The sequence below is a fragment of the Asterias amurensis genome, chromosome 20 (genome assembly GCF_032118995.1).
Source record: "Asterias amurensis chromosome 20, ASM3211899v1".
Taxonomy (NCBI): Eukaryota; Metazoa; Echinodermata; class Asteroidea; order Forcipulatida; family Asteriidae; genus Asterias; species Asterias amurensis.
The window spans coordinates 472,479-498,704 of record NC_092667.1 but is presented as its reverse complement, the minus strand read 5'-3'; the positions used below and the strand labels follow the sequence as shown (position 1 = coordinate 498,704).

The 26,226-nt window shown below is 41.1% G+C and overlaps 3 protein-coding genes and 1 pseudogene across 3 annotated transcripts in view; 1 reads left to right on the top strand and 3 right to left on the bottom strand.

The window, feature by feature from the left end:
* Positions 1-4,530, bottom strand: part of LOC139952659 (uncharacterized) — a 28,773-nt gene extending 24,243 nt beyond the window's left edge. The window contains exon 1 of the mRNA XM_071951862.1: positions 4,120-4,530. Coding sequence (XP_071807963.1) covers positions 4,120-4,336 — 217 coding nt within the window. The 5' untranslated portion in view covers positions 4,337-4,530. The remainder of the gene's footprint in view (positions 1-4,119) is intronic.
* A 2,034-nt stretch (positions 4,531-6,564) lies between these two features.
* LOC139952658 (monocarboxylate transporter 12-like) lies at positions 6,565-12,564 on the top strand (annotated as a pseudogene).
* A 7,980-nt stretch (positions 12,565-20,544) lies between these two features.
* LOC139952089 (uncharacterized) lies at positions 20,545-21,389 on the bottom strand. The gene is made up of 2 exons (XM_071951042.1): positions 20,985-21,389; positions 20,545-20,748 (listed from the first exon to the last, which is right to left on the bottom strand). The coding sequence occupies exons 1-2, from the start codon at positions 21,387-21,389 to the stop codon at positions 20,545-20,547; spliced, it is 609 nt and encodes a 202-aa protein (XP_071807143.1).
* Positions 21,390-23,401: 2,012 nt separating this feature from the next.
* Positions 23,402-25,399, bottom strand: LOC139952514 (uncharacterized). The gene is made up of 2 exons (XM_071951664.1): positions 24,905-25,399; positions 23,402-24,661 (listed from the first exon to the last, which is right to left on the bottom strand). Exons 1-2 carry the CDS (start codon positions 25,298-25,300, stop codon positions 24,458-24,460), a joined length of 600 nt encoding a protein of 199 aa, XP_071807765.1. The 5' UTR covers positions 25,301-25,399; the 3' UTR covers positions 23,402-24,457.
* Positions 25,400-26,226: the final 827 nt, after the last annotated feature.

Sequence of the window (26,226 nt, the reverse complement as noted above, 5' to 3'; positions counted from 1 at the left end):
TCCTTCTGACAGGTGACTCATTTGTTGAAAAGATTAAATGGAGAATATTTATAAAAAAAAGCATTCACTTCCAAACGGCATGAGAATTATCATGATGGACAAGGATGGGATCAAACGGAAGCTTTATAATTTGGAAACATTGGGTAGGGCCGGCTATAGGTTGGAAGGTGTCTAAGGGAACTTTACAATTAATAACATTTTGGGGTTGGGGGCGGGGGGGGCCTTACACAAATTGTCTAACCGCTCCTTACATTCTGGTCAGTGTATTGTGAGTGGTGTGTTGTCTGGTTTTGAGACAGGCCACCTGTTGCTTGGTGAAGGAGGTCGCCGTGGGACCACTTTAGGTTGAAAGTGGGTGGCGACCTCGGACTTACAAAAATCTCCATACAGAAATTGCACTATTGATGCAAAACGTATCTTGCTGTTTTTAAACTATGGACACTTTCTTTTGCCAGTAAACTCAAATTAGTACATGAATACCGTTTTAGAATACGGTCTGTTCGTGGAGGTATCGTGATGCAGTTTCAAAGTTTACCCCATCACGGAAGTTTGTGAAACTTATACACGTACGTCAAAGACTGGTGACTGACTACCTAAAAAATGTTGAGGTGCACCGGATGGATTGGCCCACTAACAGTCCAGACCTGGATCCCATGGAACATCTGTGGGACCAGCTTGGCCTCGCTGTCCGCGCCAGAACCACCAACATATCAACTGTGGCTGACCAAACCAGGTTCCTTAATGAAGAATGGAACGCCAATTCCTAGTCATCAGCGCATCACAAGACTTTTGTGCAGCATGAGAAGAAGGTGCCATGCTGTCATCAACGCCTTCGGATCATCCACTCGTTACTGAACTTTTTGTATCAATAAAGTGTATTAAGATCAGTAAGTTGTCTTGCTCTATACCAAATTTATTGTCTCAATCAAGTGGATTAAGATCAGTAAGTTGTCTTGCTTGTTTGAATTACAGTGTCAATTCATACAGTAACACAAAAATATTGCTAATTTTGGCACATTTGATTTGTGACTTTGTCTCATTCTCATTAACGTGGTCAGGTCCAGCAACATGTAATCATTGCAATTGTGGTATCATTTTAAAGAGGAAGAGTTCAGCTTTGCAATGATACATACCATATACCAAAAGAGTATTAAATAATAACAAATATACCGGATTGAAAAAGGTTTCCTTACTTTTTGTGAGCAGTTTATAATGCGAAGTTTAATTTGAGAGAGATCCCGGTAGAAACCCGGAGGGCTTAAAGAGCCATGATTCAGATAAATCATTGAGAAACGGTGACATGTACTAACTACTAATTTATTAATAATAACCTGTTATACTACTTTGGTACAACTACACTGTATTCTAATGTTTAGTACGAACTGCAGTTTAACAACGGCCCACTCCCATGCTTTAATAAATTCTGAAACTAAATAATGTTTTCAAGGTGTGTTTATTGTGTGTCCTACAATAAAGTGAAACTGTTTTTCATGCGTATGAGCGCAGCGAAGGAGCATGAAAATACCAACCAGTTGCTTAAAGACATTGATATAATTTATAGGAAAGACCTTGCAATTTTTGAATAACGGGTTTGTGCTAGCTCGAAAATTACTATTATATATAGGCCATGATCAGCCCCCGAATAATGTGGCTAGAAAATGACTTTCTTGATAACATCAGCTTTCTTATCAATATGAACCTGCTGAATCCAAATATGATTGTTCCCAATCCCAAAAGTGCGCACAAAGTAAATGCAACCAATAGTTTGATGTGTTTACTGTACAAGTGTAGGACTTGCTCAAGTATTTTCTGGGGTGACGTCACTACTCCCCGATTGCGCCGCCATGCTTGGCAAGCCATCCCGAATGCTCAAAGAGCTAAGATTAGTATTAACTCTGTATCAATCGTAATTGCTTACTATATCTCATACATATTCATGACAGAGAGTCGAGCTCTCATTGGTCCAGGTGTTAATTTTGCTAACTACCAAGCGTGCACGTGAGTAATCACGCAGGTGGTAAATGCGCATGACAATTAATAGTTCCCCGGGAACTATTCTTCTTGTCATGCGCACTACCATTGCGCGACGTCATACCTGGGCACTATTCTACTTGTCATGCGCTTTACGATCGTGACACCGTTTTGTATACACGCACGAACAGCACTCTCTAAGCGACATCCAACACATGAACAAACTTATCATGTGCATTTTGTTACACAGTAATCATTTTCTCCGGTAACTGAATATGTATGAAGTATAATAAAACAAATATAACATGGTTTATTTTGGGTGACTAGTCGATGAGCTCCCCTCGGCTTTGGAAGTTGACAAACTAGATGGCAACTTCCAATACCTCGGGGAGCTAATATCGACTAGTCACCCTCAAACTATGTTATATTTGTAAAATAAGCAACATGTTGATATTGACAACTCCACTTAAAATCGATCGCAATGAATTGGAATTCTGGCACTGGTTCTTGACAAGTCACAACTCATTAAACCAGTATTTTCATTCATTCAGTTTCCTCTATAACGTGCTGCCCGTACACTTGTTTAAAGTCACGTGGAAGTGGTATTTTTTTTTTAATAAAGCTTTTGTCACTAATATTTGTGTTTTTATGAGAGGAATGTGAATAAAAAGTTAACTAAGGTTTAAAAATATTAGTTTTGATTGTATTTACAAATTTACGAGTAGGCCCCAACCCGAGAGGGCGCTGTTCGTGACGTAATTCAAGGCGCGATGTTTGAAGAGAAAATTTGTAGTCAGGCCCCCGTACATTACGTCTGGGAACATGGCACATCAAAACAAATTTAAACACGATTTTACACACATACGTACATTGAAACTTGAACATGTTGAACGCCTAGTGGTTTTTACAAAAGTTATTGCTGCTATTTTTAACTATGCGACTTTTTAGTGACCAAATGGGTTGTAAGATGTGGGTCTGCCTACGTATTATTATAGAAATACGGCCACGGAGCAGACTGCACGCACGCACTATGGCTGCTGTATTATGTGCGGACGGTCACCAAGGACCTGCACGCACGGTGAATCGCATGCGGTACCAACAAAAAATCGTGTCACTTGGCAAAAGCTAAAAACATACCCTCAAAGTTCATACTTACCCGGATTTTTTTCACGTTTAGCAAATGCTCCTCTGGGTTCGTCACGTTTTTCAGATACCTTCTTCGACTTCCCATTAGCTGGAAAAATTGTTGGGACGGCGTCGTGTTTAAGAATGGCTCTTCTCGTCATTTCAAATGAGTGGTGTATCCCGGATTCGAAGCACGACGGCTCGAAGTGTTCGCTGCATAGCGCTGAAAAAGACGTCGGACCGGACCACTTTGCTCTAGTTAATCTGACTTTCGCAGCCCACAACCGCCTATACTTGGGATCTGCAGGAAACAGATGAAGACTGACCCCATCTTTAGTTGTTTTGCTGCATCCAGCAGCAATACACCAGGTCGGCATTGCCGGAAAAATGCCAGAAAAAAACCTTAGAATTACATGTACTTTTGCACGTGTGTTTATCTACGCATCGAGGGGGTCTATGTTTGATCGAGGCAAAGTCTTCCTTTTCCTACGTCACAAAAGGGGTAGGCGGAGTCAACCCCCCAGCACTTAATTAATTGTTTTAACATATAAATCGTGACAAACAATTACTCAACAAATTGTTTTATTGTTAATAAACATATACTCTTATGTTAAAAAAAAATCCTATTTCCAGGTGCCTTTAAGTTTCAACACATCATTGTGGTTTGGTTTTCAAAGTTTATAGTATGTTGAATACCCACTTGTAGTTAATGTGGCAGATAAGGATAATGTTACACAAGTGATATGTAAGTCTTTGTGATTGAAGAAGACGATCAGAGTATACTGATCGAAACGTCGAGTTGAAACCAACGGTTCTTTTCAGAACCTCCCCAACTCATTTAGAGATTATCAATACATGATGTTAACGCAAACATTTCTATGATGTGATTGTTATCTGTTGACAAGTTTATAAAATAAGTTAGTTTTTTTATAACGACAACAATGGTTATTTGTAATCAAATGATTAATCTTGGCTCTTTCACCAGTACAATTCCCACGTATAGAATTGGTATAAGTGACTTACCCATAATAAAACCAATACTGTTTGACATGCCGATTACAGTCCCCAGTTCAGCTGCACTGCACTCTAGAGAATCCATCATGGGGTTGAATAAAACACCAAACGATTTCAGAGATCCCATCTCCAAGAAAATGATCATGAATGATGTAAACGTAAGGAGACAGCTTGAAGTCGCCATTTTTAACGAAGGTTTTACTTCAATAAATATGTTTCCCAACATACATTCCCCTATCCTTATCCAAGAAACTTCTTGTAAACCTCTGACAATACACCACTGGTTTGCCTATGCTGTTGTCCATCAAGGCCCTATTCAAAGCTCCTAACTTTAAGAATTGCATACCTCAGAAACGATGGTTAAAGCATATTACGGTTCAAGCATGGAGATGGTTCAATTATCCAGCGAACCATTTAACAACCCGGTCTTAGTCTCCAAGGTGTGGCGTAATGTGTCTTTTCTAAAATGTTAAACTTCAATGCGGACCAGTAGTGCGTAACCAGATAAAAAGCCACACAAAGCATCATGAATCCAATCCCCCCCCCCCCCCCCCGCTATTGTACCCCACGAGATCACAACCATGCACAAAATACTGGTTCGGTACGCTAGCCTTGATTCAAGGCTGTTGGCGTAGTGTGCCCAGGTGCGCGGCACAATTCGGCAACCGTGCAAAAACTGCACGCAGTGTATACACGAACAACGTATACATTGTAGGGTGCAGTACATTGTACAGCGAGAACAGTATAGCGTAGTCATGAGTACTGTCGTGTCTTCAACCTCGTGCGTGTGGCTCATACTAAAAGTACTTATGTAAAGTAGTGTTCCGTAGTGTACCTAGCCTTTAGTCAAGGCGCACGAGGCACACCGGATAGCACGCACAGCCCCAAAAATGTAACGCGCGAAAAAAGACTATCACCGCGAGCGGCGAAGCCGCGAAGCGCCTTCACCAACTCGTTTTGGGGGCCTTATGTTTTTCTTTACATTTGCCAACGATTTTGGTGGGAGAAAATGTAACGAATTTGCATCGAACGTTTTAGTGACGTCATGCAAGTTAATGTGGCCAACAACTCACCACGCTAATGCATTATGCATTACATTTTCTCCCACCAAAACTGTTGGCAAATGTAACCAAAAACATAAGGCCCAAAAACGACTTGGTAAAGGCGCTTCGCGGCTTCGCCGCTCGCGGTGATAGTCTTTTTTCGTGCGTTACATTTTTGGTGTTGTGCGTGCCATCCGGTGTGCCGCGTGCGCCTTGACTAAAGGCTATAGTGTACCATACAGATGGTACATGTGCATGTACATGTACAGTATGTGTTATGTATGGGGGTGCGCTGGTGGAAATCAGTGATGAGGACTAGGATTTTGCAGAGAGAAACCTGCCTCATAGACTGTGTACAAGTGGTGTCATTATGTGGATGAGCAATATGTACATTAGTCACAGAATGACAGAGAAATACGTGATATTTTGGGTCAGTATTGGGATTGAGCAATTTCATTTTGTCAGTATGTTGTTTCTGTCAGTATGTGGATTGTGACAGTTCTACAACCCCTCTGGATTTTTCTGTCGCGACTGAAGTCGATGTCTCCTTTATTGAGCTTTCAACTAAAAATAGTCCCTTTTTTCTAGTCTACCTTCTTCTCTTAGTAGACAATTGCAAATTACACTCCTTTCCAGTCAATCTTTACCAAGAAAATTTGCAACAAGAGAAGCATTTGAACCAAAGTGTGACACACTAAACATCAAGTTAATGCAGTGGACACTTTTGGCAATTGTCAAAGACCACTCTCCTCACTTCGTGTATCTCAACATATGCACGAAATAACAAACATGTGAAAATTTGAACTAAGTTCAGTTGGTCGTCGAAGTTGTGAGATAACAACAGAAGAAAAAACACCCTTGTCACACGAAGTTGTGTGCTTTCAGATGCTTGATTTCGAGTCCTCAAAATCTAATGTTGAGGTCTCGAAATCTACATTCTCGTTGAAGTTCCTAGTTGGGGAACAGACTGTGTTTACCCATTGCTGGCATTGTTCAGCCACCGGTAAGGTCTCATGGTACAAACTCCAGAATATTATTCAGTGATTTCGGAAAAAAAAGCCTATTTAACAAACAAATGCAACAATAAACATGCAGTAAGCCTATACACGCGTTTGTTTGTTGATGTGTAAAACCAAGCGAAATCGTTCTATTGAATGGCTCGCTTCAAATAGTTTTGTTTTAGGTATACAATTCGTAGAGAATAAAAGCATAGCGCCTTGGCGGACAAAAGCACAGGCGAACCAATGGTCGATATCATAGTTAACTACCGTATGTTTTCCTCTCCTCTAATGAGGGTACACGTCAAAAGAAAACCTGACGCACTCGCGTAAAGACTATTGGTCTTCTTGGATAAGGATAGGGGAACGTAAAGTTTGAAAACTGATTTAATGAGGTGAAACCTTAGTCCAAAATGACGACATCAAGCTGTCTCCTGACATTTATATCATGCATGATTGTTTTCTTGGAGATGGGATCTCTGAAATCGTGTTTTATTCAACCCTATGATGGATTCTCTTGAGTGCAGTGCAGCTGAACTGGGGACTGTAATCGGCATGTCACACAGTATTGGTTTTATCATTGGTAAGTCACTTATACCAATCCTTAGAAGTGTACTGGTGAAAGAGCCATGTGTTAAATTTTATGTTAGATTTGACCCCATTTTGTCACTATCACTTTAATGTAAGGAAGAATATTTTTTTTATAAACGTGATCATTATAGAATCGCATTGACTTAAAGACACTGGACACTATTTGGTAAATGTCAAAGACCAGTCTTCTCACTTGGTGTATCTCAACACATGCACAAAATAACAAACATGTAAAAATTTGAGCTCAATCGGTCATCGAAGTTGCGAAATAATAATGACAGAAAAAACACCCTTGTCACACGAAGTTGTGCGCTTTCGGATTTTTGATTTCAAGAATAAAATTCTAAATCCGAGGTCTCGAAATTAAATTCGATGAAAATTACTTCTTTCTCGAAAACTACTTCACTTCAGAGGGAGCCGTTTCTCACAATGTGTTATACTGTCAACCTCTCCCCATTACTCCTTACCAAGTAAGGTTTTGTGCTGATAACTATTTTTAGTAATTACCAAAAGTGCCCACTGCCTTTGAACAATCACGTTTGTAGCATCATTGAAGGCACACCAGTCTCCTACACTTTCCCCCCTTATCTGCTACAGTTCCTGCAAGTCGGACCTCAATTTAAAACTAGTCTTAGTATTACGGACAGCACGCTAAAGATGAAATTTAATGAAGGAAAATACAGGTCTTTTTTTGAGTTTTGACCGTGTACCAGTGCCCCAAATACAAAACACTACCATTGATTTTGAGTTGAGTTGTCAATATTAACAAATTGATTTCCATTTTGACATCACATGTTGCTAAGAGCAACGACTGATATACAGAGTTATCTTAGCTCTTTGTGAAATCGGACTGGCTTGCCAACATGGCGGCGCCATAGCGGGTCAGTGACGTCACCCACAACAAGTATTTACTTGAGCAACTCCTACATGTATACAGTACATTAACATTAAACATTTCATTTGAACGTGAATGGTGTTCTCCAGGCATAGTGGCCTAGTTTTCAAAAAACATTCAACACAATGCTCACCTGGAAACCCATCAAACTTTTGACTGCATTTATGGCAGGAACAAAATCTCAGAAGAGAGTTAACATTTATTTCAAAACATTGACTTTTTTAGTCTTTTGAAAACTTAACGATAGACGGTTTTGGTGATGAAACTCGTTATGCCTCAATCTTAGAAAACTCACAGGGATTTTAATTTGATGTGATCACCAGTTTTATTTTCAGTTTATCTCTTTTTTGTTCTCGTTTCGACGATCAAGGGTTTCAATATCTAAATTTTTCTTGTTTTCTTTTTGAATCTTGCAAAGCGATATGGCAGCCGGGTGTGTGTAACGACCGGAGGGTTCTTGCTTTTTGTTGGATAACTTGCCAGTGCGTTCACTTGGAACATCTTCCAGTTAACCATCACATTGGGAATATTAACAGGGTAGTGTCACCAACCGGTTTGCGTGCACCAAGTGGACCGAAAACATATTTCTATTTATTCAATAACTTGCTAAATTCTATCCTCTGACAGGCCCGATCGCCATGGCCCCATAGGAAGTACGACTCATTGACTCCGAATCCCCAGTTAGAAAACACTTTCCTACATCAGCTTGTGCACAAAAACACTACAGTTTTACAGTGTAAGCATGCCACTTATTATTCTACAACAACAATTACAATTACTATTTGTATTGTTTTTATTCATACTGTCTAAATAGTAGCCTATGTGTAGCAGTATGCCATAAGCAGACTGACTCAAGTCTAGTGTTTACTTCCCATAATGCATTGTATCACCTTATAACATGGCCGCCCGCAGGAAACAGTCAACTCTCATTATCTGGAATAAAGCTTGACTTATAATCATAACATACGAAGTTGTATCTTCTTACATGGTGTCAGAGTAACCCACAATGGCCACTTTTGGATCTATCGGTGAGTTTTTCATCAAAAAGGAAACGTGGTTGATGTACACGGATCGCCTTGGCGAATATTTTACGGCCAACAACATAACGGACTCCACACGAAAACGGGCAATCCTAAACTCCGTCGTTGGATCACAGACGTACAAGCGTATCAGCGATCTTCTTGCTCCAAAGAAACCAAACCAAGCTACGTACATCGAGCTGGTAGACACATTGGAGAAGCATTTTAAGCCTACAAAGTCTAGCATTATCGCCCGTTTCCAGTTCAACAGCCGATACCGACGGTCCGGTGAAACGATTGCTGACTATCTAGCAGCCCTGCGTGCACTCGCCAGTGACTGCAACTACGGACAAAAGCTTGATGAGATGCTGAGAGATCGGCTGGTTTGTGGTGTGCAGGATGAACGGATCCAGAAATCCCTGCTCTCCCAACCAGAGGATAAACTTGACCTCAAACGGACAGTGGAACTTGCACAATCTATGCAGCTTGCAGGTGACCAGGCTAAAATGTTGACAGCCAGTGCCACCACTGAATCCAGCCCCAGCATCAACGCTTTTCGAAAGAAACAAGCTCAACTTGTAAACAATCCTCATCAACAATCATATGGTACCAAACCAACACAGCAACAAGATCAAAGGCCCAGACGACCTTGTGGAAATTGTGGAACTTTCCACAAGCGGCGAGAATGCCCCGCCTACGGCAAAACCTGTCGCAAGTGTAACAAACTGAATCATTACGGTGATTAATTACTGCCGAGGCAGCCGCCGAATCCACATCGTTAACCCCGAATCTTACTGGGAGGAGGAAGCCTCAATCGCCGATGATCAGGAACTGTTCCACATTAGAGCTCTCGACAACACCAACTTGAACTTAAAGCACGATATCCACGCCACACTCATAGTGAATGGCACACACGTTCCCATCCAACTCGACACAGGTGCACGTTGTAACATACTACGGATGCAGATCTACAATGTTATCGCACCACCGAAATCCACCGACAATAATAAGCTTACTACACTGGTAGCATATGGGGGGGATGAGCTCAAGACAATCGGCCAAGCCACACTGCCATGCAACATCGAGTCATCACAAGCACACCATATGATTGACTTTCACATCGTAGACTCGCGAGTGGAAGCAATCCTTGGATTGACCGATTGCCTTCGACTAGGCCTGCTGTCAGTTAACAACAACATCGTGTATCGTCGCAACCGACTCAACATCTACACAGCTCTTTACAGACTACAAAGACCTGTTCGACGGCTCCCTCGGGTCACTACCTGTCATCTACTCCATGACCATCGACCCTAACGCCACACCAGTCATTCGCCCCCACGACGCATTCCAGCAGCAATGCAAGACAAGGTCAAGTCCGAACTAAAACGCATGACTACCCTCGGTGTAATCACTCCGGTCTCGGAACCAACAGACTGGGTGTCCTCCATGGTCGCAACTCATAAGAAAAACACCGAAGAGATTCGCTTATGCATCGACCCTCGCGACCTTAACCAAGCTCTAAAGCGCCCGCACCACCCTACACGAACAGTAGAGGAAGTTGCGGCACAGATGGATGGTGCCACTGTTTTCTCAGTGCTCGACGCTAAATGTTCCTTCTGGCAGACCCCCCTCGATTATCAGTCATCATTGCTAACTACTTTCAGCACACCACACGGCAGGTACCGGTTTCTCCGTATGCCCTCAGTTGTTCTTGTTTCCAGACGGTCTTACTGACTGCAAACCAGCTGTGTAAATCTGAAAGGGACGGGGCATCGCAGTGTTTGAAAGAACTGAAGCTCTTATTACTTCCTTTTTATCAGAACATCCTTTGTCCAAAAACATCTAGTAGGCCTCATACTAGTTTCTCATACTCCAATCCCTAAAACTTACCCTGTTATTCCCTTTTTACGGTATTTATCTCCTTTAATAAAACGAAAAATTAATAGCTCGTACGCAACCCCATTGACCAACATTTACCAAACTCACAAATAATTGAGCAATCATTACCTCTGAAATACACACTTTCCTGTCAACCTCTCCTCATCAGACGAAGATATAAGACTACCCCACACCCCATCTAATGACTGAACAAAACACCTTGTAAGTTACAAACATAGCTGAGTGTCATGGAAATATTCGGACATTGTAGTAATTGCGGAAACACCATGTAATGATAACATCTAAATGAGTTGGAGTGGTTCTGAAAAGTGGTTTCAACTCGACGTTTCGATCAGTATGCTCTGATCGTCATCTGGAGAACTATAATTATTACGTAGTGTTACCGCAAAACTTTATCGTATTTCCACCATGCAAAGTTTCAAATCCTACTTAATATTGTGACAGTAATACAGTTCATGTTCTACTGCAAATTGTTGGAATCTGCCCATGGCTATGAAGATGACTTGTCCCGTATACATACGACAAACGTTTAACAGTTCCGTGAAATACATAATGTACTTTTAACCGTCTCCGACAGGCGTTGGTATGGGTCTAATACTTACATACCACAGACAATTGCACTGGTCTCGTCACCGTCCAAGCATTTTCCAGTCATGTACGTCATAGCTTATCTAGGTGGGTCATTTGGTGTTATGGCTTGCCCTCCAATAGTCGAATTTCTTCTCGGAGTCTATGGCTGGCGTGGAACCTTGATGATCATGTCTGCTGTTATGTTCCACGTGTCTGTGTTTGGTGCACTGAATGATCAACACGTCCAGAAGTATTCAAAGTTAAATACAACAGACAAGGACCAAGTATTAAATGACAAGAATGAGCCAGGCTTTCGTAACTGCCTAAAGGAAGTTGCGTCCTGGCTTTCCTTGAACGTCCTCGCTGAGAAACCAACGATACTTCTTCAAGTTGGTGTTTTTCCTACAAGGCATATCTTCTGCTGCTTGGATGGTATTTCTAGTACCTCATGCAGTATCAAGAGGTATAAGTCTCTCTGCAGCAGCTCTGTTACCTACTGGATGTGGTGTTGGAAACCTTGTTGGAAGACTCCTTCATATTCCTCTGCAAGGCTACAATGTCATCAGTGCTTTTTTGGTTCTTTGTGGTACTGTGTGTTATAAACGCAGCGGCAATGTTTATGGATTCATTCGCCAAGGATTATGTGGTAAGAAACGTTAACATAATGTTCTCGCTCCAACCTGTTTTCCCGTTATTTTCTCCCGACTCCGATGACCGATTGAGCCTAAATTTTCACAGGTTTGTTATTTTATACATAAGTTGCGATACACGAAGTGTGGGACTTGGACAAAACGGTTTACCAAAAGTGTATAATGGCTTTAAATCAGAACAAAGGTGTCAACATTTTCAAAAAAGGAGGTGGTGTAGGGACGCCATCATTGAACCGTTTATATATCAGACTCAGCACACTCTACGATCACATCATTGTGTGACATCGAAGCTTTCATAATACCAGGTTCTATATACATGTAATGCGCTTTATCACACGTCCTTTATTCTAGGGGCGTATCAATGCGCTCAGTATTTTGTCCTGCTAGGTAATGTGGAGCTACATTTAGAAGTATGGGACCATTTCCATAAAGCATCATGTTTTGGCTTACAAATTGATGTGGCGCAATATGCTGCAAATCAAACCAGGAACACCGGGGCGAACCCCTTCTTTTTTCGATAAAGTGCACCGAGTTCTTTTACTAGCGGTACACAACACACAAGACATCGGCTTTACGTCCCATCCGAAGGACGAAGCAATGATTAAGTGCCTTCATCAATAAGGACACCAGTGTCACGACTGGGACTCGAACCACACTAAACAGAAACAGCGTACTACTGATTTCTTCCAGAAACATAAAAGGCGCTTCTTTTTCTTGGTTTACTTTCCGAACCCATGACTGAATTTCGTGTTGCGTATTATCTCTTTACAGGGTTGCTTTACGACCTGACACGAAGTTACGACCTAGCCTTCGTCGGGCTTGAAATCGTCAACATTGTAATGATGGTACTGCTGCTGATGGACGGCGTTATTCAGCGATGTTGTTTCCAATCATGTTTTAATAAGTCCTTTCGCGTTTATTTCAGTACAACAGTTGTCTTGATTGGTGTTTTAGGCGTCACAAGCCACATTTCCAACATTGATTTTTTTTTTTTTTTTTGGGGGGGGGAGGGGTATGCATCCGGGGGATTTTCAACACGAAACGATTATGTTATGCCTCAAATTATTACATAATTGGGTTGGATGGATTAGTCTAGAGGAAGGGGGAGTGCAAATACTCTTTTTATTGACATAATTATTGCAGTTTTTGCAGTTCTTACCCTTTCAATTTGTCTACAAGCAATATTTTTCCTAACTGGTTATGTCCCTTATTTTCTTTTATCAGGAAATTTCTAATGTCAAATTTTAATGTAATTTGTATAACTTTTTTATCAAATTTCGTATAGTTTACCCTTTTTATTGTAAATTGTTGCAATTCAGCATGTGGCTGCTTATGACATTTTTTAATAAACCATTCTATCTATATGATTTTGTGCATAAAACAATTTGTATTTAGTCAAAACAATTGTTCTACTTTCATATTAAAGGAACACGTTGCCTTGGATCGGTCAAGTAGGTCTTTAAAAAGCGTCTGTAACCGTTTTTTATAATATGCATATGGGTAGAAAGATGTTGTAAAAGTAGAATACAATGATCCACACAAACATGCCTCGAAATTACATGATTTTCCTTTTACCTCGTCGACTAACACGGTCGGCCACTTATGGGCGTCAAATTTTGTATTCTCATAAATGGCCGACCGTGTTAGTTCGCACAGTAAAATAAAAAACACGCAATTTCGAGGCAATCTTGTGTGGATCATTGTATTCTACTTTTAAAACATCTTTCCAACCATGTGCATTTTATTAAAAAAATTGTTACAAACGCTTTTTATAGACCAACTCGTCCGATCCAAGGCAACGTGTTACTTTAAGTATTTTGACACATGGAGGGAAGGAAAAGCCTTCCTCGATGATTGACCTACATCTTGTACATGATTGTCAACCATCGTCACGTGAGGGCGCTGTTGTTCTTAAATCACAAAGGGGCTGCAGACGGGTTTCTGCTTGTTGTCGATGATCTTTCGGAACAATAAATTGTACAGTAACAGTTTGGTTTTAATTAGTAGTTTAACTGGGCAATGGTAAAAACAATTAATATAGCTCTGTTTTTAAGACTGTTTTAAACGTATAAATGTTTACTCTCTATAATCATTAACAACTCATTAACAACGATCCATATGACACTAGTGAGATGGTTACTGGATATTGGACATTCACATGTTTGTACAAGGATGATACAGTTGACGGTTAAAGTAGAAACTAGTTGTGTAATCAGCAAACAATGTAAGGATAGAATGTGAGAGGAACAGTAGATGTCATTAAGTATATATGTATACAGAATTATAGGAGCGGCCCAAGAAATGACCCCTGCGGAATACGATACATATAATTAAACGAACAGAACCGCGCAGCCCTTTATCAAAGTATTAGCATGAAAGCTAGTCAGAAACCATTGCAGTGTGACTCCCCTGATGCCGTAGTGTTTAAGTTGTTTAGAGAGAAGAAAAGAGTGGTCTATAGTATCAAAGGCTTTAGAGAGGTCTCTGAAAACGCCGACTGCGTGCCGTTTTCTTACAAATTCATTAAGTGATTGGAATGTTTAGATCTATAAAGCAATATTGATGATCGAAATATGGAATTGAGAAACGAAACTAGAAAGACGATTGTACATATTAAAGTCTTTCGAGAGGTTTTGAGAAACAAGAAAGAATAGAGATAGGCCTGTTATTTTTAACCCATATCCATCTACAAGCGTTTATTTACAAAACAGGCTCTATGTGTCTAAGCGCCTTTACGTACACGAAGGTTTATAAACTTATCTGGGAACATTAATATCTGATAAATATTGTGTAATCACAGACAAAAACCCTTTTTATTATGACAACATTATCTTTGTATGATGTCAAACTTGTCTCACTTTGTATGTGCCATAATGACTTAGAGTTACTCGAAAAACAAGAAAATAAGATACTTTAACAACTGAAGAAAAAAAGTTGCTTCTTTTACAATAAAAAAATAATGAACAAAAACCGTAATCGACAAGAGTTTTATGCATGGGAAGTGTTTCCTAAGCTTCAAAATGATACTTGTCGACACGTACCATTCTAACGCACAGTCAACAACGAAATTTTTCTCTGTTTGAACTGCAAACTTTCTCATTAAACACCAGCTGTCTGCTGTGGACGCACGGTATACTAAATTCATAATAGTTCTTTGTTTTTAATCGTTTTTTTTGTTCTTTTTTTATGTTTTCAGTTTGGTTTTTACCCGTTATTATATATATATTTTTTTAGATGTTGTATTCTAGCAAGTGTATGGTTGAATGGACCGGTGACATTACACAATTCAAAAGTGCCCTCTAGCGACAGGTTGAAACAGGACAAAACACACTTTTACAAGATGTCTGTGGCAAAATTTATTGGAATCTCTTCAAAAAGTGGTTAAACATAATATCCCTAACGCAGACGACATATTTATGGAGTTATAGTTTGATGACGTCATCGTGTGTCACGTGGTTAAGGCCATAAAAGTGCACTTTTTGAAGCCTTGTATCTATTAAACCAATTCCAAACTGCCGATTGAGTTGAAACTTCGTGTGCTGTTAGCCATTGTCAATTTGTCGTCCGGTGTTCCTACCTAGATTGGCAGAATATTGCGCCACATCACCTTGTAAACCATTCCGTGGTGCTCCGGATTAGGTCTCATGATTCAAACTTCGTCCCACTTAACTTGCAGTAAAAATACCTGGCGCTTTGTATCCTTTGGCAAAGGGTGCGTTAAAAATACGGTTACTAAGAAAATTGCGTCTATGATCCTCCATTTAGCTCAGACTTTCCACTTTTATCCGGGTAGGGTATACTTTTTTATTTTAACAAATTCAATTTTGCAGAACAATAAAATGATACGGTCTGGAACTAATCCTCGTGAAGATCTGAGTGCATACAATAATAAAAATTCAATAGGTCTCATAATTTGTTTTTAATCAAAATATGCATTAAATTTACCATTTTTACGAAGTAGGTGTGTCTGACATGGGCCATAAAGTCTGACAACAGTTTTGGGCCGTCTGTGCGGCACCCCGAACTTTTAGGTTCAACTTTGACCGACATTTAGGTACAGCTTGGGCTTAAGATTTTAGGTCGGGGCGACATCTGGGTACAACTTTGGGGCTCCATTTAGGTCAGGGCGGCATCTGGGTACAACTTTGGGGCTCCATTTAGGTCAGGGCGACATCTGGGTACAACTTCGGGACTCCATTTAGGTCAGGGCGACATCTGGGTACAACTTCGGGGCTCCATTTAGGTCAGGGCGACATCTGGGTACAACTTCGGGGCTCCATTTAGGTCGGGCGACATCTGGGTACAACTTTGGGGCTACATTTAGGTCAGGGCGACATCTGGGGACAACTTCGGGGCTCCATTTAGGTCAGGGCGACATCTGGGTACAACTTCGGGGCTCCATTTAGGTCGGGCGACATCTGGGTACAACTTTGGGGCTACATTTAGGTCGGGGCGAAATCTTGGTACAACTTTGGGGCTACATTTAGGTCGGGCGAAATATGGGTACAACTTTGGGGCTCCATTTAGGTCGGGGCGAAATCTGGGTACAACATTGGGGCTACATTTAGGTCGGGGCGAAATCTGGGTACAACTTTGGGGCTACATTTAGGTCGGGGCGAAATCTGGGTACAACTTTTGGACTACATTTAGGTCGGGGCGACATTCAGGAACAACTTCGGGTGACATTCAGGTCTTGGCGACACTAAGGTACAACTTCGGGGCTACATTTTGGGCGGGCGACATTTAGGTTCAGCTTTGGGGATACATTTTATTTTGGGTGACATTTAGAGCACGTGCTACATATAGGTGCCGCACATTTTGTCCCTATTTTACAAGACAGGTGGAAACACTGTGCAAATTATGGGACGTATAAAAAAACTAGTATCTGCTTTTACTAGCCTTTACTTAAATCCTCATAAATGTAGTAAGCCCTAATTTGCTAGTAATTGGTGGAACTAGTAAGTAAAAGCAGTTGCTTGAGGGACTCTTCTTATTGAGATGTAAATAAAACCGACCCTTTACTATTGTAAAATAGCCCAATGCACTAATCAAAAAAAGGAAGGGGTTCGCCCGAGTGTTCCTGCCTAATTTGGCAGCATGTTGCGCCACAGCACATTGTAAATCATTTTATGGTGTTAAGGATTAGGTCTCATAATTCAAACGTCGTCCCACTCACCTTGCAATAAATACATGACGCTTTGTATCATTTGTCAAAAGGTGCGTTTAATAAATACGGTTGCTAAGAAAAATGCATCTGAAATCCTCCATTTTGCTCCGACTTTCCTTTTATCCGGGTATACTTTTTTATTTTAACAAATTCAATTTTGCAGAACAATAAAATGATACGGTCTGGAACTAATCCTCGTGAAGATCTGAGTGCATACAATAATAAAAATTCAATGGGTCTCATAATTTGTTTTTAATCAAAGTATGCATTAAATTTACCATTTTTACGAAGTGGGTGTGTCTGACATGGGCCATAAAGTCTGACAACAGTTTTGGGCTTTTGTGCGGCACCCCGAACTTTTAGGTTCAACTTTGACCGACATTTAGGTACAGCTTGGGCTTAAGATTTTAGGTCGGGGCGACATCTGGGTACAACTTTGGGGCTCCATTTAGGTCAGGGCGACGTCTGGGTACAACTTTGGGGCTCCATTTAGGTCAGGGCGACATCTGGGTACAACTTCGGGCTCCGTTTAGGTCAGGGCGACATCTGGGTACAACTTCGGGGCTCCATTTAGGTCAGGGCGACATCTGGGTACAACTTCGGGGCTCCATTTAGGTCGGGCGACATCTGGGTACAACTTTGGGGCTCCATTTAGGTCGGGCGAAATCTTGGTACAACTTTGGGGCTAAATTTAGGTCGGGGCGAAATCTGGGTACAACTTTGGGACTAAATTTAGGTCGGGGCGAAATCTGGGTACAACTTTGGGGCTCCATTTATAGGTCGGGCGAAATCTGGGTACAACTTTGGGGCTACATTTAGGTCGGGGCGAAATCTGGGTACAACTTTGGGGCTATATTTAGGTAGGAGCGAAATCTAACAGGTACATTTTTGTTGGGCTACATTTAGGTCAGAAGACATTGAGGTACAACTTTGGGGCTACATTTAGGTCGGGGCGACATCTTGGTACAACTTTTGGACTACATTAAGGTCGGGGCGACATGAGGTACAACTTTGGGGCTACATTTAGGTCGGGCGAAATCTGGGTACAACTTTGGGGCTACATTTAGGTCGGGGCGAAATCTGGGTACAACTTTGAGGCTACATTTAGGTAGGAGCGAAATCTGGGTACAACTTTGGGGCTCCATTTAGGTCGGAGCGAAATCTGGGTACAACTTTGGGGTTACATTTAGGTAGGAGCGAAATCTAACAGGTACATTTTTGGAGGGCTACATTTAGGTCAGACGACATTGAGGTACAACTTTGGGGCTACATTTAGGTCGGGCGACATCTTGGTACAACTTTTGGACTACATTTAGGTTGGGCGACATTCAGGAACAACTTCGGCTGACACTCAGGTCTTGGCGACACTAAGGTACAACTTCGGGGCTACATTTTGGGCGGGCGACATTTAGGTTCAGCTTTGGGGATACATTTTATTTTGGGTGACATTTAGAGCACGTGCTACATATAGGTGCCGCACATTCTGTCCCTATTTTACAAGACAGGTGGAAACACTGTGCAAATTATGGGACGTATAAAAAAAACTAGTATTTGCTTTTACTAGCCTTTACTTAAATCCTCATAAATAAAAGTAAGCCCTAATTTGCTAGTAATTGGTGGAACTAGTAAGTAAAAGCAGTTGCTTGAGGGACTCTTCTTATTGAGATGTAAATAAAACCGACCCTTTACTATTGTAAAATAGCCCAATGCACTAATCAAAAAAAGGAAGGGGTTCGCCCGAGTGTTCCTGCCTAGATTGGCAGCATGTTGCGCCACAGCACATTGTAAATCATTTTATGGTGCTAAGGATTAGGTCTCATAATTCAAACTTCGTCCCACTCACCTTGCAATAAATACCTGACGCTTTGTATCATTTGTCAAAAGGTGCGTTTAATAAATACGGTTGCTAAGAAAATTGCATCTGAAATCCTCCATTTTGCTCCGACTTTCCATTTATCCGGGTATACTTTTTTATTTTAACAAATTCAATTTTGCAGAACAATAAAATGATACGGTCTGGAACTAATCCTCGTGAAGATCTGAGTGCATACAATAATAAAAATTCAATGGGTCTCATAATTTGTTTTTAATCAAAGTATACATTAAATTTACCATTTTTACGAAGTGGGTGTGTCTGACATGGGCCATAAAGTCTGACAACAGTTTTGGGCCGTCTGTGCGACACCTAAAAGCCACCCCTTACTTTTAGGTTCAACTTTGACCGACATCTAGTTTACAGCTTTGTGGTTATAGATTTAGGTCGGGCAACATCGGGCGACACCTGGGTACAACTTCGGGGCTCCATTTTAGGTTTGAGCAACATCTGGGTACAATTTCGGGGCTCCATTTAGGTCGGGGCGCAGCTGGCTACAACTTCGGGACTACATTTAGGTCGGGCGACATCTGGGTACAACTTCGGGGCTCAATTGAGGTCGGGCGAAATCTGGGTACAACTTCGGGCTCCATTTAGGTCGGGGCGACATCTTGGTACAACTTCGGGGCTCCATTAAGGTCGGGCGAAATCTGGGTACAACTTCAAGACTACATTTAGGTCGGGCGACAACTCGGTACAACGTCGGGACTACATTAAGGTCGGGGCGACACCTGGGTACAACTTCGGGGCTCCATTTAGGTACAACTTTGTGACTACATTTAGGCCAGCGCTACTGGTCAATATTCAGGTACAACTTCGGGCTACATTTAGGTCGAGGCTACATTTAGGTACAACTTCGGGGCTACATTTTATTTTGGGTGACATTTACGGATTGGGTTACATAAAACAGGTGCCGCACATTTTGTCCCTGTTGTACAACACAGGTGGAAACACTGTGCAAGTACAAATATGGGCCGTATAAATAAAACTAGCATTTGCTTTTACTAGCCTTTTACTTAAATCCTCATAAATAAAAGTAAGCCTTAATTGGTCGAACTAGTAAGTAAAAGCAAGTGCTTGAGGGACTCTTCTTATTGAGATGTAAATAAAACCGACCTTTTACTATTGTCCTGTAGCTTTTACTTGTGGTTTTACAAGATACTGGGCCGTAAAGGCCAGCATTAGCAAAAGGTCGATAAGGAAAAGACCGGGCATGAGCATAATTATGCTCAAATCTCTATAAATAGTATAACAATAGCGGGCATGGACTCATATCGGATATGCATTTTATTAAAAACGGTTACAAAGTATAACGCTTTTCAAAGACCGACTCGACCAATCAAAGGCAACGTGTTCCTTTAAGTTAACCATGTGCAATCAAGAATGAATTAAGCAAATTTTTCTGCTATAGTAAGCAAAAAAATTGCTTACCGTTAAGCAAAGCTATGAAATTGGGCCCCGAAGTTACCATTTTTCACGTCAGGTACGTACGTGTGCGCAGACGTCATACGTGAGCATGAAATAAGCCAAACGTGTCGACGTCACTCAGAAACAACTGAATTTTTGACGTTCACGTTAACGTATTTGCTCGCTCAATGTGCAGCTACATACATCTCTATTATGTTTAATATCGTGTATGAATGTATTAAAGTACTCTATAACGGCTCAGCTAAACCTGGTGGTGGACCAGCTGGGACCTACTCGAGCTCCAGGAGTCAGACCAAGGACCTTAGGGCTCAAAAGCTGCACAGTACTGTACGACTACATAGGAGTAGTCGAAGTCCTCGCTACCACCACCCGTCTCCACTATACGGCTTAAATTAATGAAGAGTCCGGGCACAATGCGATCAACTACACGGCATATCTTGCCGAACGAAAACTCGTCCTGGCAGCTTTCATCCAAAATCAACTGGTTATCATTTTGTTCAGGCATCTATAAAAACAATAGTAAATTGTGGCCCAAAAGGGTAGTTTATCATCTAGCCTACATAGATGGGGATGGAACGGTGTTAAACAATGGTTTTTTGTTTTTGTTTTCTTCTGGAAGCTTAAATAGATTTTCCGAATATAATGTTCACTGAATGGGACCAGTTTCCTGTTTAGCAAGTTAATGACTCCACAACCCACCCAACCAATCCAAACACCCATTCCAGGAAACCCGTTACCTACCTGCACGAGTTCAACCAATTGTCCTTCCGTATATACCATGACAAGAGGATCAGATCCTCCTTTTGGCGGGCATATCTGCCACAATGCCGTTTCAGTCCCCATTGTCGATGAAGAGGTAAGGACTGACTTCTTGTCCCTGAATATCTTAGGGTACTTTCTCAGAATCTGCTGGTTCTGCCGCGGAGCGAGTGTCACAAATGATCTGTGGTATGTGGCATTGGACAAGAGTTGCGGATTTTGTTCAATTTCTTTAATAACAGATCTCTGGGACACGATCTGTTGTATTTGAAGGTCATTCAATTTGTCAATTGGTTCGGTTGGACAATTAGAACAACTTGAGTAGACGCAATACGACGACGGAACAGTGTTAACAAAGATGGTCACAATTATCAGTGCGGTGAACATGGTTGTATTTTTTAGTTGTCACACTTCTGATAATAATGGTAAAACTCGAACAAAGTTTTTTACAAGTGGTCTGATCCGAGATAGTTGTTATGTCTTTATATCAACCACCACTGCGTTAACAGCAAAGGACTATACACCAACGCCCTGGGATAGCCTTGCTAACGGCAGTCGTATTATTCATCCGAAAAAAAAGACCGCTGCTGTATTAAAAAAAAAACGTATTCACTGTGCGTGAATTGTTTTGTAACCACATCGCCCAACACGATGCCCCCGTACACTATCCGCATGTCGGCCTGACGGCCTCCGCATGCGGTTAGTGGTACGAGTACGGATGACTTGTGTGCACAGTAGTCGTACGATTTGACATTGTGAATACGGGTGGGTCGTGCGGTGTGATTGCACCTACCGCGCGCACAGTGTATACGGGTGGGTTTACAGCGGCGTCTTTTCGGAGCGAATAATGCAACTGCCTTGAGCAAGGCTACTACAGGGACAAAAGAAAGAACAAAACACGTCCCACAGGGCCGGAGTCTCTCCGAACCAAATTCGGAATTGAAAACAAGAAATATTCGACATCCGAAACAGTTAGGAGCGACTGGATGCGTGAAGAAGTCGAAAGATCGACTGTTGCAGTTGAACGACTTGAGTCGCTCCTTATCTATTTGGTTCGGCGCGACTATGGCGCGCCTGTCTGAAACAGGTAGTAGTTTGTAGCTTGCACTTTTGATAGTCTGCGTGCAGCGTATGCATAATTGATGTACATCTTGTGATGTTGTTTTATTCACTAAGTACTTGTACGTATGAACAGACTAAATAAAACTTGTCGTTGTGATTGGTGAACCGAGTAATTAATCGGCGTTGTTCTCTTCTTTTCAACTGTTTATACAAAACCCTATGAAAACTAAAGCCAAAAAAGGCAAAGTGTGCAAATCCACGGTTTTGGGACTGAGTGCGCGTTTCTGTTTAATTCAACTCAATATTTTCCATATTGCAAGTATGAAGAAACGTACATAATAGAGAAGTTCAATTGAGCACAAATTTATGTAAAGAACTACAAGACAAATACTTATATAAAACGCAATGAGACTGAGGCAATTATGGAAGCATAATCGACGGATGCAGAAGGTTTACCTTTTATACGTCGTGAACTACCACAAAATGGCCAGCCAGTAGCAAATTAATACCGCGCAAGTATGAAGCATATGTGTTGATCATTTGATTATACTTTTAACCATTACGCATTTCATAACAAACGGTTTCAAACGCTTTGTTAAACCAACTCGCCCGATCCAAAGCAACGTGTCCCTTGAAGCACAGTACATAGGGCCCGTTGCGCCACGCTGTGTGGTTCCTGCTATTAACTATAACTGATTACCATACAGAACTGAAATAAAACACCATGTCATGCGAGCAGTTAAAGGAACACATTGCCTTGGATCGGACGAGTTGGTCTATAAAAAGCGTTTATAACCGTTTGTTATGAAGTGCATATGGTTGGTAAAATGTTTTAAAAGTAGAATATAATGATCCACACAAATTTGCCTCGAAATTGCGTGGTTTTCCTTTGCTAACTAACACGGTCGGCCATTTATAGGAGTTAAAAATTTGACTCCCATAAATGTGATAGTCGACGAGGTAAAAAGGAAAACCGTGCAATTTCGAGGCGTTTTTGTGTGGATCATTGTATTCTACTTTTAGAACATCTTTCTACCGATATGCATTTTGTTAAAAACGGTTACAAAGTAACGCTTTTTAAAGACCAACTTGACCAATCAAAGGCAAGGTGTTCCTTTAAATTTACCACGTGCACTCAAGAATGAAATAAAACACTGTAATTTATTACGTTCTGTGCAGAGTTGTTTTAATAACAAATACATGGTGTTCGGGTGGATAGAAAGTAAACATTTAAATAAAGTAAAGGCAGCAAACGTTATCAATATGAACGTAAATACCATTAAATACGGGTGTTTACAATGAACGAAATAGTCACAGAGATTTTCTATAGCTGTATATAGACTAAAAACCATAACACCGTTATGAAGTAAACATTTTAAATGATTTATAACTAAGCCGACATAATGTAAACGGCTGTGACATTGTCTGTAGAAGACTAATATAAGACTCAAAAATTGCCAGATCCACTTCTGGTACCTGTGACCATTTTTCGCTGGCTCAGCTAAACCAGGTAATTGATCAGCCAATAGTTACTATTAAACCATAAAGTAGTAGCAACTTCGTAACACACCAGAACTCATTATACATTGGGGAACGACCGGAAAAACGTCCTTGAACCATTTAAAATAATATTATTAAAGTGACACGTTGCCTTCGATCGAAAGGGTTGGTCTATGAAAATCCTTTGAAACTGTTCATTATGAAATGCATTATGGTATTGGAAGGTGTTTTATAGTATAATACAATGATCCACACAGATATGACTAGATTGCATATAACTATTGCATAGTTTTCCCCTTACTTTGCAAACTAACACGGTCGGCCATTTTCTTGAGTCAAAACTTTGACTCAAAAAGAAAGCATACCTTATTAGTTCACGACGTACAAGGAAAACCGTTGGAGTGTGTTGATAATTGCACTCTACTTTTAAAACATCTTTCTGATCGTTGCATTTTATAACAAACGGTTTCAAGCGCTTTTCAAAGACCGATCCAATCGACCGATCCAAGGTAAAATACCTTTTAAATATGGAAAGTATTTTGGTAATATTGAAGTTTAGCTGCACATTCCACGTGAACGTGAACGTCGTAAAAGTGCGTCGTTAAAATATCACGTTTCAAGCATACGCGAAGTTACCATTTTTCGCGTCAGGTACGTACGTGCGCGCAGACGTCATACGTGAGCATGCAATAAGCCAAACGTGTCGACGTCACTCAGAAACAACTGAATTTTTGACATTCACGTTAACGTATTTTGCTCGCTCAATGTGCAGCTACATACATCTCTATTATGTTTAATATCGTGTATAGAATGTATTAAAGTACGCTATAACGGCTCAGCTAAACCCGGTGGTTGGCCAGCTGGGACCTACTCGAGCTCCAGGTCTAGGGACCTTATGGCTCAAAAGCTGCACAGTACTGTACGATCACATGGGAGAGGTCGAAGTCCTCGTTAGTACCACCCGTCTCCACTATACGGCTTAAATTAACAAAGAGTGCAATCACAACGCGCTCAACTACACGGCATATCTTGCCGAATGAAACCTCGTCCTTGCAGGTTTCTTCCAAAATCAACTGGTTATCATTTTGTTCAGGCATCTATAACAAACAATAGTAAAGTGTGGCATAATATGGTAGTTTATGATCACGATTGGTAGCCTACACTGATGGTATTGAACGACGTGAAACAAAGTTTTTGAAAATTCGGGAAGCTCATTTATAGATTTTTGAAAATCGGAGTATATGTTCACTGAATGGGACCGGTTTCCTGCTGATTTACTCCACAACCCAGCAAAACAATCCCAACACCTATTTCGCAATAGAAGGAAACCCGTTACTTACCTGCAAGAGTTGAACCAGTTGTCCTTCCGGAGTAAATGCCAAGACAAGACGTCTATGTATTGGTTCAGGCGGGCATATCTGAGCCGTCGTTTCAGTCCCCATTGTCGATGAAGAGGTTAGGACTGACTTATTATCCCTGAATATCGCGGGGTACTTTCTCAGAATCTGCTGGTTCTGCCGAGGAGTGAGTGTCACAAATGATTTATGGTGTGTGGCATTGGACAAGAGTTGCGGATTTCGTTCAATTTCTTCAATAACAGATCTCTGGGACATGATTTGTTGTATTTGAAGGTCATCAATGTTGTCAATTGATTCGGTTGAACAACCTGAGTAGACGCAATACGACGACGGAACAGTATTGACCAAGATGGTCACAATCAACAGTGCGGTGAACATGCTTGTCAAATTTAAATGTTACACTTCTGATGATGGTGTTAATACTTGAACAAAGTTTGTGCAGATGTCTGCTACGAGTTGTGCCTTTATATCAAACGCCACTGCCTTATTACAGCAAATGCCTATAAACGTACATTGAAACGTGAATTTTATGAGTCGTGAATTTTATGAAGAGGTTTCCAACTAGTGGTTTAAACCCAACGAGGCCTGGTTCTTGATTATTTGGCACAACTGTTTCAGCCGTTGCTCTCAACCAATAGGAATGAAGAAACTGTCTTATCAGCACAGGTGCAAGCTCGCGTGTCACGCCCATGTTTCAACACTTTTTACTGGTTAAAAACAAAGGTTTATACACACCCACGCGACGCGCTCTCCACCAATAGGAATAGCGAAACTGTCTGGGGTATTTATGAATAAAGGATATGCCATTGCAATAGACCCTTCCCATGAAATATGTAAATTGAACATAGCGCATGCGCACTAACGTTTTCGTTGGCAAAATGAGGGAACATCGCGCGGTTTTGTACACGGCTAATGGGTGCGTGAAGCAGACGCGATTGCGCGTCTGCTTAGTGCACAACTTTATGGCGTTTGCCAACCAACAGGGTCTGTACGCATGCGTGAAAGTAATTAGCATGTTTCATGGGAGGGTCCATTAAGTTTAATAATGTTTTTGCTAATATCGCCAGGAATTTAACTGATACCCTGATTAAGCTGTGTTCAGTTGACTTCGTCAGCTTATGTACCCTGAGTTTTATTTCACAAAGATGGTCCTAACTTACGACTAGTCCTATTTACTCTTTTGGAGATATTAAAAACTCAAGGCTTGTCCTAAGTTAGGACGAGTAACTCGTTCTACCGCGAGATAAGACTAGTCTATTTAAACTCTTTGTGAAATCCACTGCAGGACACAGAGCCTGTAGATG

Bases quoted from the DNA above. Each gene is read 5' to 3' on its own strand.
- LOC139952089 (XM_071951042.1), bottom strand. From the start codon at position 21,389: ATGTTCACCGCACTGATAATTGTGACCATCTTTGTTAACACTGTTCCG. The intron at 20,749-20,984 runs GTAGGTAACGGG...TTGTTTTTATAG, and splicing joins AATTGGTTGAACTCGTGCAG to ATGCCTGAACAAAATGATAA.
- LOC139952514 (XM_071951664.1), bottom strand. From the start codon at position 25,300: ATGTTCACCGCACTGTTGATTGTGACCATCTTGGTCAATACTGTTCCG. The intron at 24,662-24,904 runs GTAAGTAACGGG...TGTTTGTTATAG, and splicing joins AACTGGTTCAACTCTTGCAG to ATGCCTGAACAAAATGATAA.